The sequence below is a fragment of the Schistocerca serialis genome, chromosome 2 (assembly GCF_023864345.2).
Source record: "Schistocerca serialis cubense isolate TAMUIC-IGC-003099 chromosome 2, iqSchSeri2.2, whole genome shotgun sequence".
NCBI classification, from domain to species: domain Eukaryota; kingdom Metazoa; phylum Arthropoda; class Insecta; order Orthoptera; family Acrididae; genus Schistocerca; species Schistocerca serialis.
Genome location: NC_064639.1, coordinates 304346039 through 304368056, shown reverse-complemented (window position 1 = coordinate 304368056; position 22018 = coordinate 304346039). Strand labels below are relative to the sequence as shown.

The following is a 22018-nucleotide window of genomic DNA, read 5'->3' as shown; positions in this document are numbered from 1 at the left end:
TGAGTCCACCAAAGAAGCAAACAAAGAAGAAATCATTAAGTTCTTCTGAGAAGCACATGGTGCTTAATGTGTATAAAACGGAACTGTTACATCCAGAGCAGTCGATGAGTGACATTGTTTCGAAAACAGCTGCAGCTACAGGTGTTGAACGTTCTTCAGTGTATCGTGTGATAAGTGAGTACAAGGCCACACACTCTTTGAAGTCTCCCAGTAAAGGAAAGTTACAACAGTAACTTTCTGAAAGTGTTGATGACTTTGACAGAAATGCAATACGAAGGAAAGTACACGGATATTTTTTTCGTAACGAATTGCCAACAAATGACAAAGTGCTTACAGTCGTGAACGAAGATGCAGATCTGGGCAATTTTCGGAGAACTACATTTTATAAGTTATTGATAGAAATGAATTTCAAATATGTCCGGCGTGGGCGCGATAGCATGCTAATAGACAGGGATGACATCATTTTATGGAGGCGGCGTTATCTTCGAACCATTAAACGGTTGAGAGATGAAGGCAGACCCATTTACTATTTGGACGAGACGTGGGTGAACGCAGGACATACCCAAAAGTTACGTCTGGGTAGATGACACTATAAATTCCTCAAAACAAGCATTTCTGTCCAGATTATCCACCGGAAGCAAGGGCCCATCAGGTAAATGGAAACGTCTAATTATCGCACACATTGGAAGGAAAGCAGGGTTCGTTGAAGGGTGTTTGTGGACTTTTGAATCCAAGGAAAGTGGAGATTATCATGAGGAGATGTGCGCCGAAACCTTTGAGCAGTGGTTTCGAGACGTTCTTCCTCGGCTTCACGAAAATGCAGTTATTGTTCTTGATAACGCACTGTACCATTCCGTAGAAAAGAAAAAGTTCCCAATGCGAATTCCAATAAGCACGAAATATCAGAGTGGCTAAAATCTAAAAACTTCGATTTCGAAGACAGTATGTTGAAGAAAGAACTTCTAGATATAGTTAAAAATCACAGAACAGTGCACAACGAATACGCAATAGATGAAATGGCGAAGAATGCAGGGAAAACTGTTCTCAGAATTCCTCCGTACCAATGTGAATTAAACACCATCGAGTTAGTGTCGGCCAGATTCAGAGGCTATGTTGCAGTGAAAAACAAAACATACAAAATGCCGAAAGTTAAACTACTGCTAGAAGAAGCAGTAAGAACAGTGACTGCAGAGGATTGGAACAAGTGTGTCCTCCATGTCGTAGAAAAAGTGGAAACTCAAATGTGGAAATTAGACTGCATTATAGAGGAGAGAGAGGAGCGGTTTGTTATAAACCTCAATGAAAACAGTTCAAGTTCGACACAGTGAACCTTGTTTCATCCTTTATCATTATTATTAATGGTATTGTTATTAAAATTAACAATTAATTGTGTTTGAATGGAGCATTTTGTTAGCAACCTGAATGAAAATAAATCTGCTTCGACAGAATGAACTCAGTTTAACATTATTTTAACATTATTGTTAAATTTATTTCGTACATTGTTGCCCAGGTTTGTCATGGTCCACTGTGACAGCTCTGCAGCCAGCCGAACGGCGCCAGCTGCAAAGCATGGGCCAAGGATTTTCCACACCCCTACGTATCACGTGAACACCGAATGCTTTCTCTAGAAACGAGCGTAGTCTCTCACGTGACACTGTTTATGTTTCGTCCCAGCTCTCAGAGAATAGACTTTATATATTGTTGTGCATTGTCTCCGGCCGCCAGCCTGTAAATGTCACTAAATAGTCTTTACCTGTCACTTCACTGTATTGTTCCACTTCTGTTAACACTGTCATACCATGACCTAATAAAACTGTAGAGTTCTTGTAACCATGTCTTTTACTGAGTCCTGAGCCACAACACTAATAATGGACAAGGAAATAAAGTACATGTACCCATCACACTGGTTCTGTGTCATTTGTCTTGCTTCAAGGAAACTGACCAAGACCATATTGTTGCAATTATAATGAATTTTTTCTGAAACACAGATTAGAATTTTTCAATATTTAAAACCATAAGGGTCATAAAAACACATTTTTTCCTTGAAAAAAGAAGGAGATTGAAATGAATTAATTTTTTCTTTCAATTGTGTTGTATTACCATGTATGTCATGGACTTCTCAAGAGTTGCAGAAAATGATAAAATGACGGCAATGTATTATTTGCCACATTTTACTGTGAAGTATGGTCAAAATGTAGGAGACATTGAATCTCAAGTCTGCAAAACTTTTATTCAAAATTCTTTGGACACTTAATGGATTTTAGATACTAAAGTGAAATTGGATACTGTTATAATCAGAACATCACTGTTTGTATTATCTCTCTTCATTTCCAGGAAAAGTGATAAGCGTACAATGTATTCTGTAAAAGAAATCTCTTTGCACAGAGAGATAGAAACAGATCCAGTAACCTTTAGCATCTCCGGTTTACTAGAAGTAACAGAAATCCATATATAAAATACATTCCTTTAATAAAATACTATGAAAAATGACATGTTATATAATTCCCACTACAGTACAAACTACCATCTTCACAAGCTTCTGATAAACACACAATCACAGTAATTCCTAATCTGGAACAAAAAATAACAAGGAGATATACCATCATGATGTACATAAAAAAAGCATTGCACTCCCCCTTCAACTTCATCACAGATGACTCCTTCGTATCTTTTGAAGTAATTAATTAATGCTAGAGTACAGTATACACAACAGCAATAGTTTCAAGGCTTAAAACACATTTAAACATTTTATGTTATGAAATAATGCACCAATGACTTTGCTTGTTAAGCACTATCTCACTATTCTTCCAATGATAATAATTGAAATATTTTACACATAGAAAATGGACTGTGAAGGTGTCACCACCTTTTCACATTTGAAATGAATGCTATTATCTCACATAAAACAGCTCTCTCCTAAAATAATTACAAAGACAAATATGATTAAGATCACAAACTCGATCAGCTTTCTCTTTTTTAAACATTTTCTATGATGATAATGTATACAATACTATTCTAAGCGTGACTTTTTATTGTTTACAACGTCCATATTTATTATTATGTTCCCTGAGATGACTTCACATAAAATTACTTTTTACATTTACATCAATTAAATTTTCGATAGAAATGCTACTGAAACATGTACAACAACCATTACATACTTATTCTATGTAACTACTCACACAAGCTTTCATAACATTCACATTAATTAAAACTTTTGATACTCATTTTAAGTACACAAACAATATAAATTCCTTACAGCAGTGAACATAATGTCACATTCACTTCTATTGCACCAAGGTACTTTCACAGAGGACCAGGTTACCATTTATAGAACATTTTTGAAGGTTTTCTTTTTTCCACACAAAACTATATAACTCTTTTTTTTCATAGCACCAAAGCATAGAACGTCATGTACACTTTACATAAAATCAAACTGCTTTACAATATAATAAATAATTTATACGTCTATTTGATATAAAATAATTTTCAATTTCTCTGACATAATCTTTATAATAAATAGGCCTGTACAAGTTCTTAGAATAAATATACTACAAAAAATGAAAGTGCGAAAGACCATGACCATTCTGGACAATGCAGTCAAACCAAAATTATAAAGCTCACCATCACAACAATCCTCTTTGAAAGTAATTGCACATTTCATTGATTCCCTAAGCAGACTTAAAGAGTTCAATTTTTGAAGGTAAAAATACAGTGCTATCCCAGTCACACAACTCTCGTTCTAGAGGAACACTTAAATGTCACATTCACCGGCTTCCTCCTGGTGTCACCTAATAAACACCTTCTCAACACCGAGTAACTGCCGCACCCTATCATTGTACTTCACTAGGGCCACCTTTGATGACCTCACATTAAATTTTTCACCACCTCCCACCAGCTGACAGCACTTTGCTTGTTCTAGGAAGTCAGCCATTTTGAATTCACGCAACAAAGCACGAGCAGGTGAGGGTTTTGTAGGATCAGGACTCAACTGTCTAAGAAGTGTGTCTCTCGACTTTATGCGCAGAACAGCAGCCAGATCTTGCAGTAAAACCCAGCGCTCCAACGCAGGTTCCCCGTGCAATCTGTACAATGCAGGTAGGACCTGCTCACTGACTTCAAATTCAATCTCTGCTTCATCCTCTGAACAAGGGTCGAAGGTAGGCACGTCCTCCAATGGATCATAGCCCGCATGTAGGGGATCTACAAAACAAAAGTTTTCACAGTGGAAAAGAAGCATATAAAATAATATGAATCATACTGCCTAATTCATTATTTGTTTGAATAAAATAAGAAAATCTGAAACAAATGAGATTGTCATGTAAACGACAAGAACAATGGAAGATCTCAGGTGGAATATATATGGATAAGAAAAAAATTTCCCAGATTTCCCAGTTAATTTTTTCCAGGTGAAAATGCACTTATTCCATACCACAGGTTAAAGTACATTTTTTCATTGTTAAGTGACAATATACTTTTCCTCAGAACTGTAAAAAGTATCAATCCTTAGAATGGTAAAGATTTTACACACCGGTGTAGAACTTTCTGGCACTCCCAGCAAAAACAACACAGTTTGGAAAGATATTTAATGTGTGGCAACATGTACACTGCATATTTTGATATTACAAAAGTATAAATACTGATTCACCAATAAAGCACAGTACTTTCCAAAAACAGAACACCAAAAACAGAACACCAAAATATATTCTTGCTTTGATAAATATGACTACTAGATGATATTTTTCATCAAGAAAATTTAAACTTTCACATGTAATACTGGTCATCAAAATATTTTTGCTGTTTTTCTGAGTGTGTGTGGTTAAGCAGGATCATAAGAGCACAGCTTAAATTGCAGCAGCTGAACATTTCTGACAAACATGATTGTAAATTTCACTGCTGTGCACTGAACACTTCATGGGTTACCAGGCTGAACATATATTCCATCAAGCACTTACGACTGTTCCATAGCAAAGCCAATTATGTATGAAATTGTTCAAGAACTCACATTTTGCTATTGCTGTTGCATAATTTGTAATCTTTGAAAGAACTAAATATGAGAAAGTAACCTTGAAGATTGGTCTTTTTTAGCATGTGTTACCCTTTAAGATACATCAAATATGAGTGTACTAGTAAAATTTTAAATGCATAAGTGGTTGGTCATCTGGGCCTGAAATTTCTCTAAGTGACTGGTCCTCAAAGTGTTAAGTTTTGAAAGAGTCAAACAACCCACGACTTAAGAAATTCATTGCACATTCTCACACGTAACATAATTTATTTTGTGTACCAGGAAATTCACTAAGTAATGCTTCTCAAACCAGCATTCACAATATTTTCCCATGACCTGTTAGAAACATAAGACGGTTGTGATGACACACTCACCGAAAGCACTTTGCTGTTACAAAGTACTGCATAATCTTTGTCTTAAAGTCTTTGACACGTTTTTCTGTTGGCAGACGCTTGTATGTGTACTGTGTTTTGTATTGTAAACACTGCATTTTCTTTGCAACTAAAGTTTTATTTTTGTGTTATTCTCTAGTTTATGGTTTATTGTTCAAGTTTATGGTTTATTGTTGCAGTATTATTTTACAGTAGGGGGCTCAAGTCAAATTCTTTCACAGAAATTTAACTGAAAACTAAAAGAGGAGAAATTACAGAGTCCTCAAGAATTCCAAACTATTTTCCAGTTTTGTCCTGGATCAAAAAATTCCTGTATTTTTCCCAGATTCCCAGTTGTCTTTGGGGTGCATACACCCTGAATATAAAAATTTGAGAACAGAAGAGGCACTGACCAACAGACAGGCAAATACAAAAGATAAATAGCTAACTGAGCTTTTGGACAAAGTAACAGATCATGTAGCTAACAGACACTGATCACCTTATCTATACTCTACGTCAATATGCTGCTCAACACCTTTTCTATTGTGTGAGTAATAATTCATCCCCACACAGACATTTAAAACATAAAAAAGGGAGGGGGGGCATATAAGTACTTCAAGATGACACTTGTACTAACCAGTACATTGGGCAGCTCCTAGAAAGTTCCATGTTGGTGCAGATATTCCTTGAACATCAGCAAGATATTCAGAAAGTAATCGTTTGCAGAGGTCATCGGTAGTTAGCCGTAAAGGAGTCAACCCTTTATATGTTGCCAAAAGAGGATCAGCTCCATATGACAACAACAGCCGAACAACTTCAACATGACCATTTTCTGCAGCTTCATGAAGTGGTCTGGAACAGAGAGTTTTATACATATCTTGCAAGCATAAGACTAATTTTATAGATTGCTGAGAGAGAGAGAGAGACATCTCTTACAAGAGAAATATTGTAACAAACCATTTTTCCCCTTGACGTAAATAAGCTAATTTTTAAAATATTTCAAGGCAAAAAGCTACGAAACTTCTTGAGAGATAGGAAAAGTGCAAAGTTCACCGCAAAAGACTAATTCAAGACAATATTTACAATATGTTCATATTCTGTTCAGACAATAATGTCAGCAGAACAATTATTAACAACAGTAATGATACGAAAGTAACAATCAATCAATGTGTTGGAAGTTCAGTATTCGGGATAGTAGTTACATACAATAACAACTAACAAGTCATACAATTGCATACAAATATATTTTATTGTCCTACAAGATAGAAAGCATGTTGTCACAAATATCGATCACAGTGAACTAACTGCAGGTCCAGAGAGTTTAGTTGAGCTACCTCAGGGCAGTGATATTTTTCGAGGCAACTCCACAGAGTTACAGCCCCACAAACGCAATCAATACCTTACATCTTACACTACTACTTGTGTTCCCTCCTTGAATGCAGATACATGTTAAAGTATTTGACCATTGTACCACAAGAAACATTGCAAAAACTGATTGTCATTCTTCCCACTCACTTCATCAGTAACATATAAATACAGGATTAATACTAACAAAATCAGCTTTTCCTGTTAAATCTATCAACTCTTGCAGTTTTATTTCAAATTCATTAAAAGTAACACTCTTTTTTGTATAATCTACAACACACAGGCATTATGTTTAATACGAGTTGCTTCTAATAACGAACACAAATCTGAATGATAATATAATTAAGTATGGACCTGAGAAATTAGCATTAGCAATAAATACAAATTTAGGTGTGAATTCTGCTTCAAAATGTGAAAACATGAAATTACCCAATAAATTCTATTTCCTAGAAAACTATACCCAGATGAATTATTTTAATATAGTTTGAAACAGCTTTACTTTCTGCATATGAAATTCAATAAAGTAACCAATTTTCAGTTATTGGTATTGCACAACTTCTGGTGAAGCCCAACTGGAAAGAGATTGTGGATTAGAAAATAAGACACACACACGTCTGCATGATAACAAGATTTATCAGTGAGCTTCTATGTTATGCTCTGGGGTCACATCAACTGTAGGCGACTGAATGGTTGCTGTAAGATATACACTGCTTATGGCAGTGTGGGGCTTAGCATTTCACAATGGAGAAATATGTAAGTATGGCTGCTAGCAAAAGTTAGTATTATCGAGACACTTTACGTGTGAGTTTTAGATGAATGAGGCTTGACTTTTAGCTGCATAAGATACTGGTAGCATTTACAATGCAGGCAATCTCATCAAGTAATTGCACAGTATCCTTTACCAAATGCTTTGAGCACATTGCTTTGATTTGAGCTATGCACTGTTTTCTTTCCTTATTTTGAAATGAATAAAGAAATTAATCATAGTTCATCACGGAATTCGAGTGCGGCTATCACATTAGCAGAAGGTATGAGTGATTCCTATGGCTAGTGACAGTTCTGATTTTGCAGAGAAACATAATGCAGATGTAAGCTGGCTACCCTACAAGAGGGAGGCAGGGCTTGTTCCCCTGCTTCATACCTCAAATCTTGGGTGGTTTAAGTTACCACTTGTTTAAGCCTGCAACTAATTGTCACATTATGGTGTCGAAACTACAGAAACTGGAAAAACAAATCAGTAGGGATTTCGACCATACTGAGAGCCTGAAAGTGCAAATAGAGTAGGTTTAGGCTCTTCATCTACCCAGTCAGTTCTATCTGTAACACGGTCAAGACTGGGTCACCATGGCTGTGAATGCCCACAAGACAGGGCTCTGCAATATGTTAATAAGGGCCTCTATACTACAGATTCACAATCTGTATTCTGCAGATTTTGTAATTTTCGAACTGAGTAGGAGGAAAAAAGATAATATAGTCAAATGCTTCAAATCAAAGAATGAGGTGAGAAAAAGCTGTTACTTCTCAACAGAAACAATCATTTGTTGAAAGCTTAAATAAACCCACAAGAAGGAAACAAGCAAAGACCATTTCAGAAGAAAATTGTAAAGTTTTTCTATAGAAAAATTATTTTATCTGCACTTCATCCTCATCCCCCACATTATCTTATCACTTACAAGAAACACATTGATGCTAATTTTTCACCAAAACGAAAGTGAGACACTTCATAAGTTTTGGAAGGCAGACAGATAGAATTTCATGTTAATAAACATACCTGTAGCCCCCCCATGCACTGGCACTAACATCTGCACCATACATAAGCAACAGTCGTGCAATGTCCAAATGACCTCTTTGACAAGCTTCATGAAGAGGTGTGTAGCGAGCATTGTCTTCAGGAGATGGAGAATTATCAGATTTCTCCAAACAAAACGCTACTATATCCTGCACAAAATGAAATACACATTATAAGTAAAGCGAAATAGATAACAAGCAGAATAAATATGTAGATGATGACAAAATCTAAAACTGACAATAACATAATTAACACTGGGTTGAAGCACACCTGGTTATTACTGTCTGCACAGTCATATACAGATGACAGTGCAAGTCAAAAAAGCAGTAGCCTACACCTTTAAAACAGGGAACTGATGTGTCCACTCCTTTGGAACAGTGAATGCCATTTGTCTTTGTGCTTGTATTCTGTTATTTAAGTCCACGTGATATTACACAGTTGAAAAGTTAATTAAAGAGAGCTGGTTACTGAGAAATCTGTGTACAAGCACTAAATTTCCAGTTACTTGCCTGGCAGGCAACTTCAGTCAGTCTAAAGTCCATCTTTAAGTAAAACTTTTGGATTTCATGCACATTTAAAATTGTTTCCTCAGTATATTAATATTAAATGTGAATTTACCGTGTAGCCCAACTTGGAAGCTCGATGCAGCACTGTCTCTCCCAAACCTTTGTTAATTACCCAGCTTTTTATCTCATTCATTATATCCTGGACAGACTGCCAGCTTGGCCGTGGAATAGGGCCCTGAAAAGATACATTTTTTGTTATTAATGACACAATATGATGGAAGTTTTTAAAATATGAAACCACTTGAAAACTCTATATAGAGCTGCTGAAAATACGGGAAGAGGGCTGCTCATGAGTCATATGAAGGTGCTATCCGGAGTTACCAAGCTTACTACCTACACTGTTTCTTTCCCCATGCATTTCTTTCCCCTTGCTATTTTAATGGGTCTGAAATTTCATAGTCCAAAAAGAATGAAACATTCTGACTCAAACAGAAAAAAAAAACTGGTTAAAATATTGTCCTTTACCACAGTTTATGCGAACCACAGAAAAAGGCTACCAATTTTTGATCAGGATTATATCAAATACATTTATTTTAATTGCAAGCTTAAACATATAAATACAATTGGATATTACATGAATGTGATAGTGTTATCTACCTTTTTCCTATCCTTTGGAGCTTCTGCCTCAGTATTTTCCCTCTTCTGAATTTTCTTCTTCTTCCGAATATAATCAAACCCAGAACGGAATTTCCTGCGTACAGTTCTAATTTTTGGCCGCTTCTGTGAGCCTGAGGTACTTGCTGTTTCATCAGCTGCATCTTTGTCTTGTTCGTCATGCTCACTACTAGCACTTGCTGTCTGTGAAACCTATATGAAACATGAATTTATAAATATGGTAACATAGGATGATCTTAATTATCTGAATGTGTCTTATTTTATATACATGTATCCAGAGCCACTTTACTTTCATGTTAGAACTTATTTTATGCAACTATTTGTCATACATTAATCATGACAACAGAACTTATAGGCATACCACGTAAAACACTTCCTTACATATAATATTCATAATGCCATACCAGTTATGACTGGTTAAAATGCAGTACTTATGCTCAATGCCCATGTTTCATGTTCCATTTCACTAAAGTTAATGTTACATGCAACTGCTGACTTTGTTACCTTCCATACACATACCATCAATTGTTTATGTGAACACTACAGACTCTGTACTTGTATTGTGGAACACAATGAAAACATATACAATAATCTACACCTACATCCATTACCCTGCAAATCACTGTGAGATGCACAGCAGAAGGTACTTCTCTTTGTAGTACACTTTGCAGTCCACAATCCATTTATGTATGGAGTATGGGAAGAATGACTGCTTAAATATCGTTATTCTGTTTGCTGCAGTTAGTCTAATCTTGCCTTTAGGGTCCCTAGGAGAGCAATATTCAGGGAATTGCAGTATATTCCTAGATTCCCCACTTAATACTGATCTTGAAACTCTGTAAGTAGGCTTTCATGGTATAACTGGAACTTATCTTCAAGCATCTGCAATGTCAGGTTTTTCATTATTTCCATGATGCTCTCCATTAAGTCAAACAACCAATGACCATTTGAGCTTCTCTTCCCTGTGTGCAATCAGTTTCCCCTGTTAGTCCCATCTGATACCAGCAATATTCTAGGATGCGTCACACGAATGTTTTGTACAACCACATCCTGTGTGGAATGACTGCATTTCCCCTGTATTCTACCAACAATTAAAAATCTGACACCTGCTTTGGTCACAACTGAGCTTTTGTGATAATTCCATTTCATGATCACACAAACTGTTACACTCATGTATTTCTAAGAGTTGACTGATTCCAACTGTAATTCACTGACATTCTGGATAAAGGATATCACATTTCTGTATTTTGTGCTGTGCCCAATTTTACATTTCAAAACATTTAAAGCAAGTTGCAGTCTTTGCTGGGCTACATCTAGGACTCAATGCAGCAACATGTTGGTGTATGCATCAATATTAATGGAAGGCATTTTCAACATTTTATGTAAGAGAGAGTTTCTTGTAGTACATATGTTCCTGTGTTTTTCCAAGATTAAAGCAATATGAAAATTTGTAGAAAATGGCTTCTCACATGCTAACAAAGTGTTCGCAGACCCATTCTCTACACAACATAATTATTTTTTAAAGATGAGAAATGTGTCATGAAAGTTGGCCATAATTTTTAATTTTTCCTTCTGACCAGGTTAATAAGAACAGTCTTTAACAAATGTGAAACTTTCACTGCTGGGGAAATTTTGCTATCATTCCATTCAAAGAAGAAAATAGTTTTTTCCATCGTAGGAATAGGTACTTGTCTCACACAGATATGAGAAAATTATACGATGCAGGAAGTAAACAGTCTGCAAATTTAACAATATTGCAACAGACGTAAGTACTTCAATGATACAATATTCACAACCACCCAACGATTAGTATGTGCTGCAGTTAAGGAAGAACAATTTAATAAAAATTTGCACCAATAAGTCATGACTTACAAACTAACATTATAGTTATCTGAAATACAAAGTCTCATTATTTCAGGAAACATTATTGAAGGAATACACGAAAAAACACAGGTGATAAAAATACCTTGTTGGCAGCCAGTACACGCAGTAAGTCATGATTGCGCACACGGCCCTGGACAAGACGGCGCTTCGAGTTGAGTACAGCCTTATTACTTCGGATGAGTGCAGCACTCCGTTCATGGTTGTGCCCAGCACCAGGGACTGGAGGCGCAGAAGCAGGTCGTTGCTCGTCCACACCGAACACTTCCCGGATGACAGCACGTCGACGCATCACACGTGATTCGGTGCGAGTACGTGATTTGAACACTAGTGTGGCATATCGGTCACCCAAAATACCACCATTTTGGCGGAATGCCTGATGGAAGTCTGTAGGTGCTGCTTTGGGCAGCACACAGTTGGCAAGGGTTTCTTCACTGCTCTTTATTTCTTGTTTGCCTCCTGTACAACCTTTCTTGAGCTTTTTGCAAAACTTGGACACTGTAGATGCAGACGTAGTGGAAGGTAATGGCGATGAAGAACACGAAAGGTCCTTTTCCCGAATTAGGACAACAGTTGGCGAAGGTAGTAGCTCCGGGCCACTGCTGGCAGGGCGTGGTATGAGGCGGGGACCAACTTTCTGTGCCGCGCCCCTCTGTCTTGTCTTTCTCTGTAGCTTGTAACGGTCTGCCAAAACATCAGCGATAGAGCTTCCAGAACCAGTAGCTCTTGATGAAGATGGTGGTGTTGGTGTAACTGCTGAAGACACATCTGCTGATTCAGTGCATGCACTATTGTTTGCACTCACATTAACTGGTGAGGATTTTGTCGACACAGCACTGGAAGGGAGGGGATTCCAACTGGAGCGTGAGTCTAAGTCTGAACAACTGTCTGCAGTGTAAGGGGACATTGCACGTTGCTTGTCAAGGTCAGGCAATGAGGCTGAACGTGGTGGCCGTGGGATATTGATCAGTGATGGCGGCATTCTCAGGGACTGCTTAAATCTGTACACCTCTTCTTCCCAACCAGGTCGAAACTCACTGCCTGTCGCCTGCAACATCAAAACATACGCAGCAAATTAATCAAATGTAAAGACAATTAGAACAGCTTACAACAAAATCAGAAACATCACACTGCAAAATGGCTCTCCCCTAATAACCTAAACATCAACGGGATATTAAAATAAAATCTTTCCTTTTTTTCCAGAAACAATATTTTTAATACTGGTCATCAGAGTATTCAGATACAGAAACTGCTGCATCCCACTTACCATGCCTTAGGTTGAAACAATTGAGGCCTGTAAGCTATTGTCAACAAGACCCAACTTCCAATATTATGTTCTCAATTTTCTGTGATATAGAGAAGGCATCAGTGACACATATTTTACTTATTTTTCTAATGGTATTTCCTAATAGTCCAACAGTATGTAAATTACTTAAATTACTTTGCTGTCTGCTAAAATGAATCAACAACATTCAGTTTTAACATGAATCAGTCTTCTAGTCTCTCCTGTTGGCAAAGTTGTTCATGCTAAACTTTTTCATTATATTTAAGCACTGGTCCAGTCAAAAAAGTTCATTATCACTAATCAGCATAATAGACAGTTTTTAAATATTGTTCATGCAACAAAATGGTGAAATCAGAATTATATGACATTTCTAAAGTCAAACTGCTTATTGATTATGAAGACTGGTGTATCATATATTTTACATCTTCCAAAGGTAAATGGCAACACTTACAAAAAAAAAAAAAATGTGTGTAGGCTAATTAGACAAGTATTTAAGGGGAGTCACAACAGAATTTTTTTTTCACATATTCGGATTTTTATATCATTATTAAATTTGCAATTTTCCTTATAAACTTACATGGGACGCATTTTATTTTATTTTTTTGAATATAATCTACATCGGTTGAAAATGTTAAAATTTTTATGTGCATTACTTCAAGATCTAATAAAATCAGTAATTTTTTATATAGAAGGCTGTGGATTGCTGAGTTGTAAAGGTTAAATTTTGTGTTTGTATTGATAGCACTGTCAAAAACAGTATTGTATCGTTTCATAATATAAAAATGTGTTGTATGTCGAAGTGCAAATGTTTTTCCGAGGAAAAGTGACGAATAGATTGGTAAATCTCTCAAAAAGTAAAGTACGACTCCAAAATGAAATGTTTTTAAGAAACATGGGTTTCATGGTAAAAGATTTTCGAATGAAGGGCAACATTGTGTTCAACATGTGGCTTGTGAAGTTACAGACAATGAAATATAGGCAAACTCATCAGTATCAAGAGAAACACACATTAGTGCTTCGAAGATTAAAATAAAACATTGTGATACATAGTTTTCTCAAAATGAAAGTGATGTAAATGGTAGGTTAGGTTATATTCTGACAGATTTACACATCCTAACAAGGATGTTAGGTGAATGTGTGTGTCGTAAAATATGTGGAGGGCCAGTTAGTTTACATGAAGACAGTGAAGTATCAAATGGATAAGCCAGGAAACTTAATCGTTAATTGTGCCAGTTGTAAATACACTCATTCAATTAGGAATTCTGATAAGTGTAAAGATAATTATTTTGTAGCAAATGTTAGGTGGTTTTATGGATTGAGAGCTATTGGCAAAGGACACGCTGCAGCAGAAACAATGTGTGCTGTAATGAATATGTCACGCACACCTTGTAAAATTGACAGGTATGCTAGATTTATTGGAATTGCTGTGGAATCTGTTGCATGTGAGTCAATAAAGGGTGATGCAAACGAAGCTGTTGAAATAAATGATGATATGACTGACGAGCCAGTAGCTTTTGATGGCACTTCGCAGAAGCACAGCTACTGTTCTAAGGATTCTGTTGCTACAATGACCAATGTGGGTACTGGACAGGTAATAGATTTCCAGATTTTAACCATACATTGTTATAAGTGTAAATCAGGGAATGAAGAAGGAAACACCTATGACAGAAATTATGAAGGAACAAGTGGTGGGGTAAGGAGGCCTCTGCAGCTATTGAAATATTTAGTTGATCTGTGAACGAAAGGGGAGTGTATTACACTAAGTTCTTAGGTGATAGAGAATCAAAAACATGTAGCACTGTAGTAGCCGTTCAGCCTTATGGTGAGAAGATTATCGCAAAACTGGAATGCGTTGGTCATGTCACGAAGAGGGTGGGCACCAGCTTGAGGGAGTTGAAACAAAGTTTGAGAGACAAGAAACTTTCTGATGGTAAAACCATAAGTGGCAGGCTGACAAACAAAATGACTGATGAACTACAGCAGTATTATTGGGTGGCCATTAGAAATAATACTGAGGATTTGTTGAAAATGAAGCAGGCAGTATGGGCTATGTTCTTCCACAGACTGTCAACTGATGAAAAACCAGTACACCACCTTTGTCCTCCTGGACCTGATTCATGGTACAATAACTGCAATGCCCACTACTCAAAACAGTTCATAGTCATAAACAGTCCACCCAGCAGCAGTCACGGATATCATAAAACCTATTTACAGAGACCTGGCAAATCCTGAATTACTGGAGAAGTGCCTGCACGGTCAGACTCAAAATCCCAATGAGTCTGTCAATAATCTTATATGGACTCACTTACCAAAAAAATGTTTTTGTTGGAATGAAGACACTAAAGTGGGGGTCAGTGATGCTGTTATTACTTTTAATGATGACAACATTGGTAGGGTGAAAGCGCTACAGCATATGGGAATTAATCCTGGCTCAAACTGCATCATGGAACTTGAACAGATGGACAAGGTTCGCATTGATAAAGCAGGGTATGCAGCACAGTGGGCCACTAAGGAGTCCAGAAAGAAGGAAATAAGAAAAAAACTTGGATAAAGATGAAGAGGATGATATACAGTAGGCCTATGGTGCACGCTGAGTGACTAAAAATAAAAAAATTAAGCATATTTAAAAATGAGTTACAGTCTTTTGAAACAAAATTGTTAAGGCTTTCGTGGCCACTTGTTGACAAACTGCCTATTGGCTTCTGTCTCGGGTTCTTCGGCCGACGTTCATCTAATGATTTTTCTGACGTTTCGCCAGCACGAGTGGCTGGCATTGTCAAAGCTTCACCCTCCATTGCCGGTGGTGAACTGGAGCCGAGCTCGCGGGCGTAGACTATATGTACCTGGCGCACCGGAAATGACCGCGGAGAAGCCCTCGGACATTGGCGCGCCAGGTACATATAGTCTGCGCCCGCAAGCTCGGCTCCAGCTCACCACTGGCAATGGAGGGTGAAGCTTTGACAATGCCAGCCACTCGTGCTGGCGAAATGTCAGAAAAATCGTTAGATGAACATCGGCCAAAGAACCCGAGACAGAAGCCAATAGGCAGTTTGTCAGTCTTTTGAAACTTTAGAAGCCGTTCCTGAAAATTTACCTTTTCTGTTGCATTTTCCCCTAAATTTCAGAAACCAATTTGAGTAGCATATTCAAATTTTGAGGGAATAATAACATACATATCCTGAGTCTACTGAACTAAAAGAAGAACATAATATTATGTATAATTAAAATTATTTAGGATAACATGCAAAAAAAGTAAACAAAACTTTAACCAAGTAATTAAAAATTTGTATTTCCAAAAGCAGGGGCTGAAATGCAATTATTGTAGTTCAGTAGACTCAGAACATACAGTTTAATGTCCTGTAAAAGTTTCATGTCAATGGCTACAGTGGTTCCTGAAATACAGGGAAGCCAAGTCCCTCAATCAAATATGTATATGTGTGAAAAATGTGTAATACGAGAACTGAGATGAATTTACTTACTGATTTCTGCCGCTGTTGTTTCTGAGCACCTCGCAGGCCTTTCCTCCTCCTCTTGCGTTTCTTTTGCCTCTTCTGGTGCTGCTGAGGTGCTGGAGCAACGGGGGGATCTTTGGATCGCAGGCGTGTCCTAGGCGGCTCACTGGCCGTCTCATCCTCTGAGCCACTGCTACTGCTGTGGCTAATGCTACCTCCTACACTGGTGGCAGCCTCACTCGCAACAGAGGCATCGCGCTGACCACCAAGCCCCAGGCGGGCTTTCATCTCAGCCAGACTGATCTCGTCCTCACCATCCTTCTCGTCAATAGCTCCAGCACTTCGGGGTCGTTGGTGGAATCTCAACAAATCCTTCTGCTGCTGTAGTTGCCTTTTCCGTGGTCGACCTCGCTGCCGTGCAACTAATGGTGCATCTTCGTCAGAATCACATTCTTCATGTTCAGACACTGTACTTTTTTCCACCTTTATCATTGTTAAATCCTTTTCAAGTTTCACTACTAAAGTACCACGATTATTCAAACCAGTCAGTGAGCTTTCTTTCTCATTTATTAGTTTCCTCACCTTCTCCTCCTTAACGTCAGATTTTTCTGTCTTCTCATTTGCCAATTTAGAATCCTTCTCTGCTGTCACCGTCTTAAGTTCTACCATGTCAGTCTCTCCTGTGTCTGGTCTTATATCCTTATCTTTCAATGGCTTGACATCATCATCTTCCTTCAGTGCACATGTTTCGCTTCTACTTTTCCTTCTATTGAGTGCTTCTGAACTCTTTTTAACATCTTTACTCTGATCTCTTTCAACATCTACCTCATCATCACCTTCCTTTGACTTCCTTTTTGGCACCTTTGAAATCTTCAAAATGTCTGATTTCGTTCTCTTCTTTGTTGCTTCTTTTCCTGAAATTTTATTGTCGCCTTCCTGCCACTTTTTCACAGTTGTAGTTTCCTCATTTCCTACTTGCGCACACTGCTCTTCTACTACCTCCACCTTTGTTTCGTTTGTGTCATTCCTGAGCTCTTCCTGTTGCTGGTCTTCTGGCTGTTGCAAAGTCTGTTTCATTACAGCTTTCCAGTGCTGTTTCACCTTCCTTGGTTCCTTCATTTTCTTCATTTCATCCTTTCTCCTAGTACCATCTCTCATCGATTTTCTGTCCTTCCCACTTTTCCTAAACCCATCTCTACCCGACTTCCCACTCGATTCCTTATCACTGGGAATGTTTATACCTTCCTCACGTAGTACTTTCCTCTCTACCAGTTTGACTAACCTTATCACACCATCATTGACAATCCTATATTCACTTCTGATGGGATCTTCCACAGGAGTTGGTCTTTCTGGGGGCAGTGACTGTGGTGGAGCGACAGAGTCGTCTTCACCTTCGACATCTACAGTTATACCCTCTTCATCATTATCGGGCCTGTCGTCGGCATCTTCAGACTGCTCAACCCTTTCGAGCTCCTCGGGCGGTATCTGCAGAATATTCTCAACCTGCAACACACGCTCAACGCACCCCTCAGCCTCTGCTGCTTCAGCAGCAGTAACAGCAGCTGTTGCAGGTTCCACGGTATATGCCTGAAGTGGTTGCTGGGTGTCAATCTGGAAGTATGGTGCTTCATTCTTCCCACCACGTATAATATTGCCCAGGCCAGCCAGTGGACCAATAGCATACCTTCTGCGAGATTTGGAAGGACGCTTCCGTTTCACACGGTCTGACCCAGATCCTGAACGCAGTTGTTCGAGAAACTGCTCACAGGTGTTTGACCACTCTGGATCAGCTGATTCAGCTGCTGTGTTATCAGCACTAACCTTATCAGTATTTTCATCTGTTGTCTGCTCCTGCTGCTGCAGCAACTGCTGTTGTTGTTGCTGCTGTTGCTGTTGTTGTTGCAGTACTTGTAGTTGTTGTTGTTGTTGTTGTTGTTGTTGTTGTTGTTGTTGTTGATGATGATGATGATGATGATGATGATGATGTTGCTGCTGCTGCTGCTGCTGCTGCTGCTGCTGCTGCTGCTGTTGGCTATAATGTTGGTGATGATACGGATGGTGCCCTGCTGCTTTTGCACTATTGGCCATCGATTTACGGTCTCGGCGCAGTTCGTCCAGAGTCTGCCTCTCAAGCACGGGCATCTCACTATCACTGTCGCTGTCACGGAAATCAAACACAGAAGTCTCTGAGGAGGAACGTAAGCCTGATGGATCATTACGGGCACTCGCAAGAGAAGTGCCATGATTGTCTTCTCCCATATGTCCACCTGATGAGGAAGATGAATCATGAGGACTGAACAGCCGTCGACGTGGTGGACCCGAAGTGGGTGTGGTAGCTGGCGGCACACGCTCACGTGTTAACTTCGGTGGGCTGCCCTGCTGTGGGGGTGGAGGTGAAAACAGCTGTGGAGTGCCACGAGGAGAAGGGCCTGCTGAGCTGGTCGCACTGCCTGGTGTTGGTGAACGGAACTGTAGTTGCTGCTCCAAGTTTTGACCCACCTAGAACCAAAGAACTTATATCAATATATAACAGCAAAGCACATTGTTACAAGAGAATTGAAATCTGGCACACTTATTGCAGAAGTTTCAAGCTGCCTCAAAGAGTGTAAAACCTGACTACTCATTGGTATTCACACTCACACAAAAGCCACCATACCAGCCACAACTAGCCACCCAATAAAGATAGACAATTATAATTCACTGCAACTCCTCAATCACTTACCTGTTATTTTAGGATGATGTAATGACTTTCTGAATATTCAGATGACTGTTCCTTACGTAAAAATACAACAGAATTCCAGTCACCATCAAACGTTATTTCCAAACTATTTTCAATATTATTGATAACTGTTTGTCAATAAGATGCCTTTTACTTTCAAAGGAGCACATAAATGTAAAGTCTGGTGAAAACTGTGGAAGTAATCGATCTTTTATTACTCTACCATAAAGCATTCCAAGCAAGATTATGAACTGATGTGACTATTTTACATGAGAAAGGAAAGAGGTTTTATTTAATTAACAAGTAATTTCTTTCATGTCTCATTCCCTTAAACCAATGAAAGACTGCAGACAGATGAGATTTCCTAAATGACAAATTCAGTAATATCAAGCCACCAGACTGAAATTCAAGCACACTAAAAAATCGCTATAGCCACCATATTCGTTGCAAGAGAACAGCAGCTGAACTGATACTCAAATCAATTCTAATGTAGGCCTTTCATTTATTTTTCAGTCCCAGTTGTACATTTTTAACAGTAAGTATGGAAAGTCTACCCATTCCCACAGACCAAATATTCCCCACAACTGAAAAAAACTTTCTCTCAACTGGAGCAGATGTCCCAAGCAAAGAAATCACTAACTTAACCATTTTAGAAATATTACAACATGAAATATCTATCTTTTGAAACACCTTAAAAATTTCTTTGAACTTATCTTCAATAATATCTAGTACTTTCTCAGAATTTGACCACAACCTACACTGTGTTTTTGAATTATCCACAACTAGTGCACTCTCTTTTAAATCACATTAGGCAATTTCAGTTCATTAATTTATTCGCTGCAACATACTAACTTTATCAGAACAAGTCCTCTACAATTCTTAAACGCCAGTAGGTTAACATCGCTGAACGGTGAACGATGAGACAAAAAAGGAATAGAGATAAAATGATCAAAAACTTGTAGACGAGTTCCTTTTCACACACACACAAAAACAACATAAACACATTGCCCCTGTTGCATTGCCAAATGTGAGAAGTTGGTGGTGGAACCGCCCTGCCTCACCACTGATATCAGTGGAGAGGCACCACCATAACAAAATATCTAAAATGAGATGTCGAACAAATAGGTCTAAAAAGAAATTATCCTCACCAGTCATAAAATTCTCAATCCCTGATATTTTTGCAGCCCTGGACAGTGTTAAAAAACTAGAACTGCCCAAGCTAATCCCAAACATACTGCAAGCCTAAATATAGAACCTTCCGTAGTTTTTAACAACTACAATTTGACAAAACCCACAACAACTCATTTTAGGTAGGATGCTCAGATTGCCTGCCCTTTTCACAGTGCAGCGATAGAACAAAATTTAGTCACTTCTAAACCTTTTTGGGTGGCAATCAATCATGAACATCAGCTGACAAATTAGTGTACCAAAAGTAATGAGAGCCTTGTCAGAAATCTTATTAGCCATTGCTTTCTGTATATCAGAAACATTTCTCCTCTTTTTATGAGCAGTAATATAGCATGTGTGCTGGTAGTCCACTACACTGAGCAAAGTAATAATGATGCTCAAATGTACAAACACTGAAATTGTGCCACAGTTTTTGGAAATAAAGCAGAACTACGTAGCTCAAAAAGCTGTAGTACAGATTACAAAATATTGCATTAAATTTGCAATGGTAGAAGTTAGTCCCAGAATGTCAATCTGAGTCATTTATTTATTGCAATAAAAACTTTACCAGTAATGTTAGGATTAAGGGTCTGAATGAACAGACAAGGCAGAGCAGTGATAGCATCTTTCTAATACTTCTTACGTACAGAAATGACTCAATGAAGAAATCAGAGAGAGACTTAATCGATTAAGTGAAATCCATCAAAACTGAAAAAAACTTACTCAAATGGCATGAAATTACTTCTCAGCCCATTAATGTACTCCCCATTTTGCTCAGATGTATTAAGGACACACCTAGTTGAAATTCCAGATGCACTAATCCTATCACTCCATACCTGCTTTAGTTCAGCCTTTGTGCGTATCCTTGCGAGGTTTGCAGCCGTGTGGTCAACCTCTGTTGCAGTGTGATCAAGACAGACCGAATCGACTGCCTTAGGGAGGTGCAGTTTGTAAGTACCCGGAGGTTCTTGCATCTGTGCAGATGGCTGAGTCTGCTGTTGTTGCCGGAGCTGCTGCTGCTGCTGCTGCTGTTGTTGTTGTTGCTGTTGTTGTTGCTGCTGCTGTTGTTGTTGTTGTTGCTGCTGCTGCTGCTGCTGTGATGGTGGTGGTGGCAGCTGTTGTGCCTGGCGACTATTCTGCTGTAGTTGATTCTGCAGCTGACTGATACGAGCTTCCTTCACTTCCAGGCTGGTGCGCAATATGCTTATCACGTGCTTGTCAACTATGCCCTGGGCAGTTGTCATAGGAGCCGAAGCTCTCACCTGTTCATCAAAATATTTTTAAGTGAAATGAATTAAATACCAGTTAACACTGCTACAGTATGTTTAGTTTTACGCAATCCACTCAGTATTGCATCTCACATTTTCAGAAGTACTCAAGTAATCTATCAATGATTAGAGAAAGCTGCAAAATCTTCGGATCACCAAGAATTAAAACTACCACATACTTCTTGTTTCTGTGGGTACGTGAGGACTTACAGTCTCTGAATTCAACATTTCAGCAACACCTCAAAGAGAAAAACAAGTATGGAGAGGTACAAATGAAGGAATTTCTTTGGAAGTACAAGAAAACAGTAAAACATATTTAAGACAAACTTGAATCACAGTGTTGTGATTGGTTTAGGTAAGCTGGTGTACTGTTTCTAGGTTTTTGATAAGGTGGTCATTAAAACCATTGCATAAAATACTGAGACAAAATATTTAAAATATGGTAAAATAAAATGTCCACCTACACTAATTCAAACAACAAAATACTCTCTCTCTTCATATACATAGAACATTTTGCAATGTGTGTGTCCCACTA

General features: G+C 38.3%; 1 protein-coding gene across 1 annotated transcript in view; it reads right to left on the bottom strand.

Annotated features, from left to right (window-relative positions):
- Positions 1-2211: 2211 nt before the first annotated feature.
- The window catches only part of LOC126455923 (uncharacterized), a 151913-nt gene continuing 132106 nt past the window's right edge, over positions 2212-22018 (bottom strand). The window contains exons 8-15 of the mRNA XM_050091681.1: positions 21052-21477; positions 16357-18828; positions 11678-12640; positions 9694-9903; positions 9149-9271; positions 8513-8679; positions 6014-6228; positions 2212-4203 (exon numbers count right to left, since the gene is read on the bottom strand). Coding sequence (XP_049947638.1) covers positions 3788-4203; positions 6014-6228; positions 8513-8679; positions 9149-9271; positions 9694-9903; positions 11678-12640; positions 16357-18828; positions 21052-21477 — 4992 coding nt within the window. The 3' untranslated portion in view covers positions 2212-3787. The remainder of the gene's footprint in view (positions 4204-6013; positions 6229-8512; positions 8680-9148; positions 9272-9693; positions 9904-11677; positions 12641-16356; positions 18829-21051; positions 21478-22018) is intronic.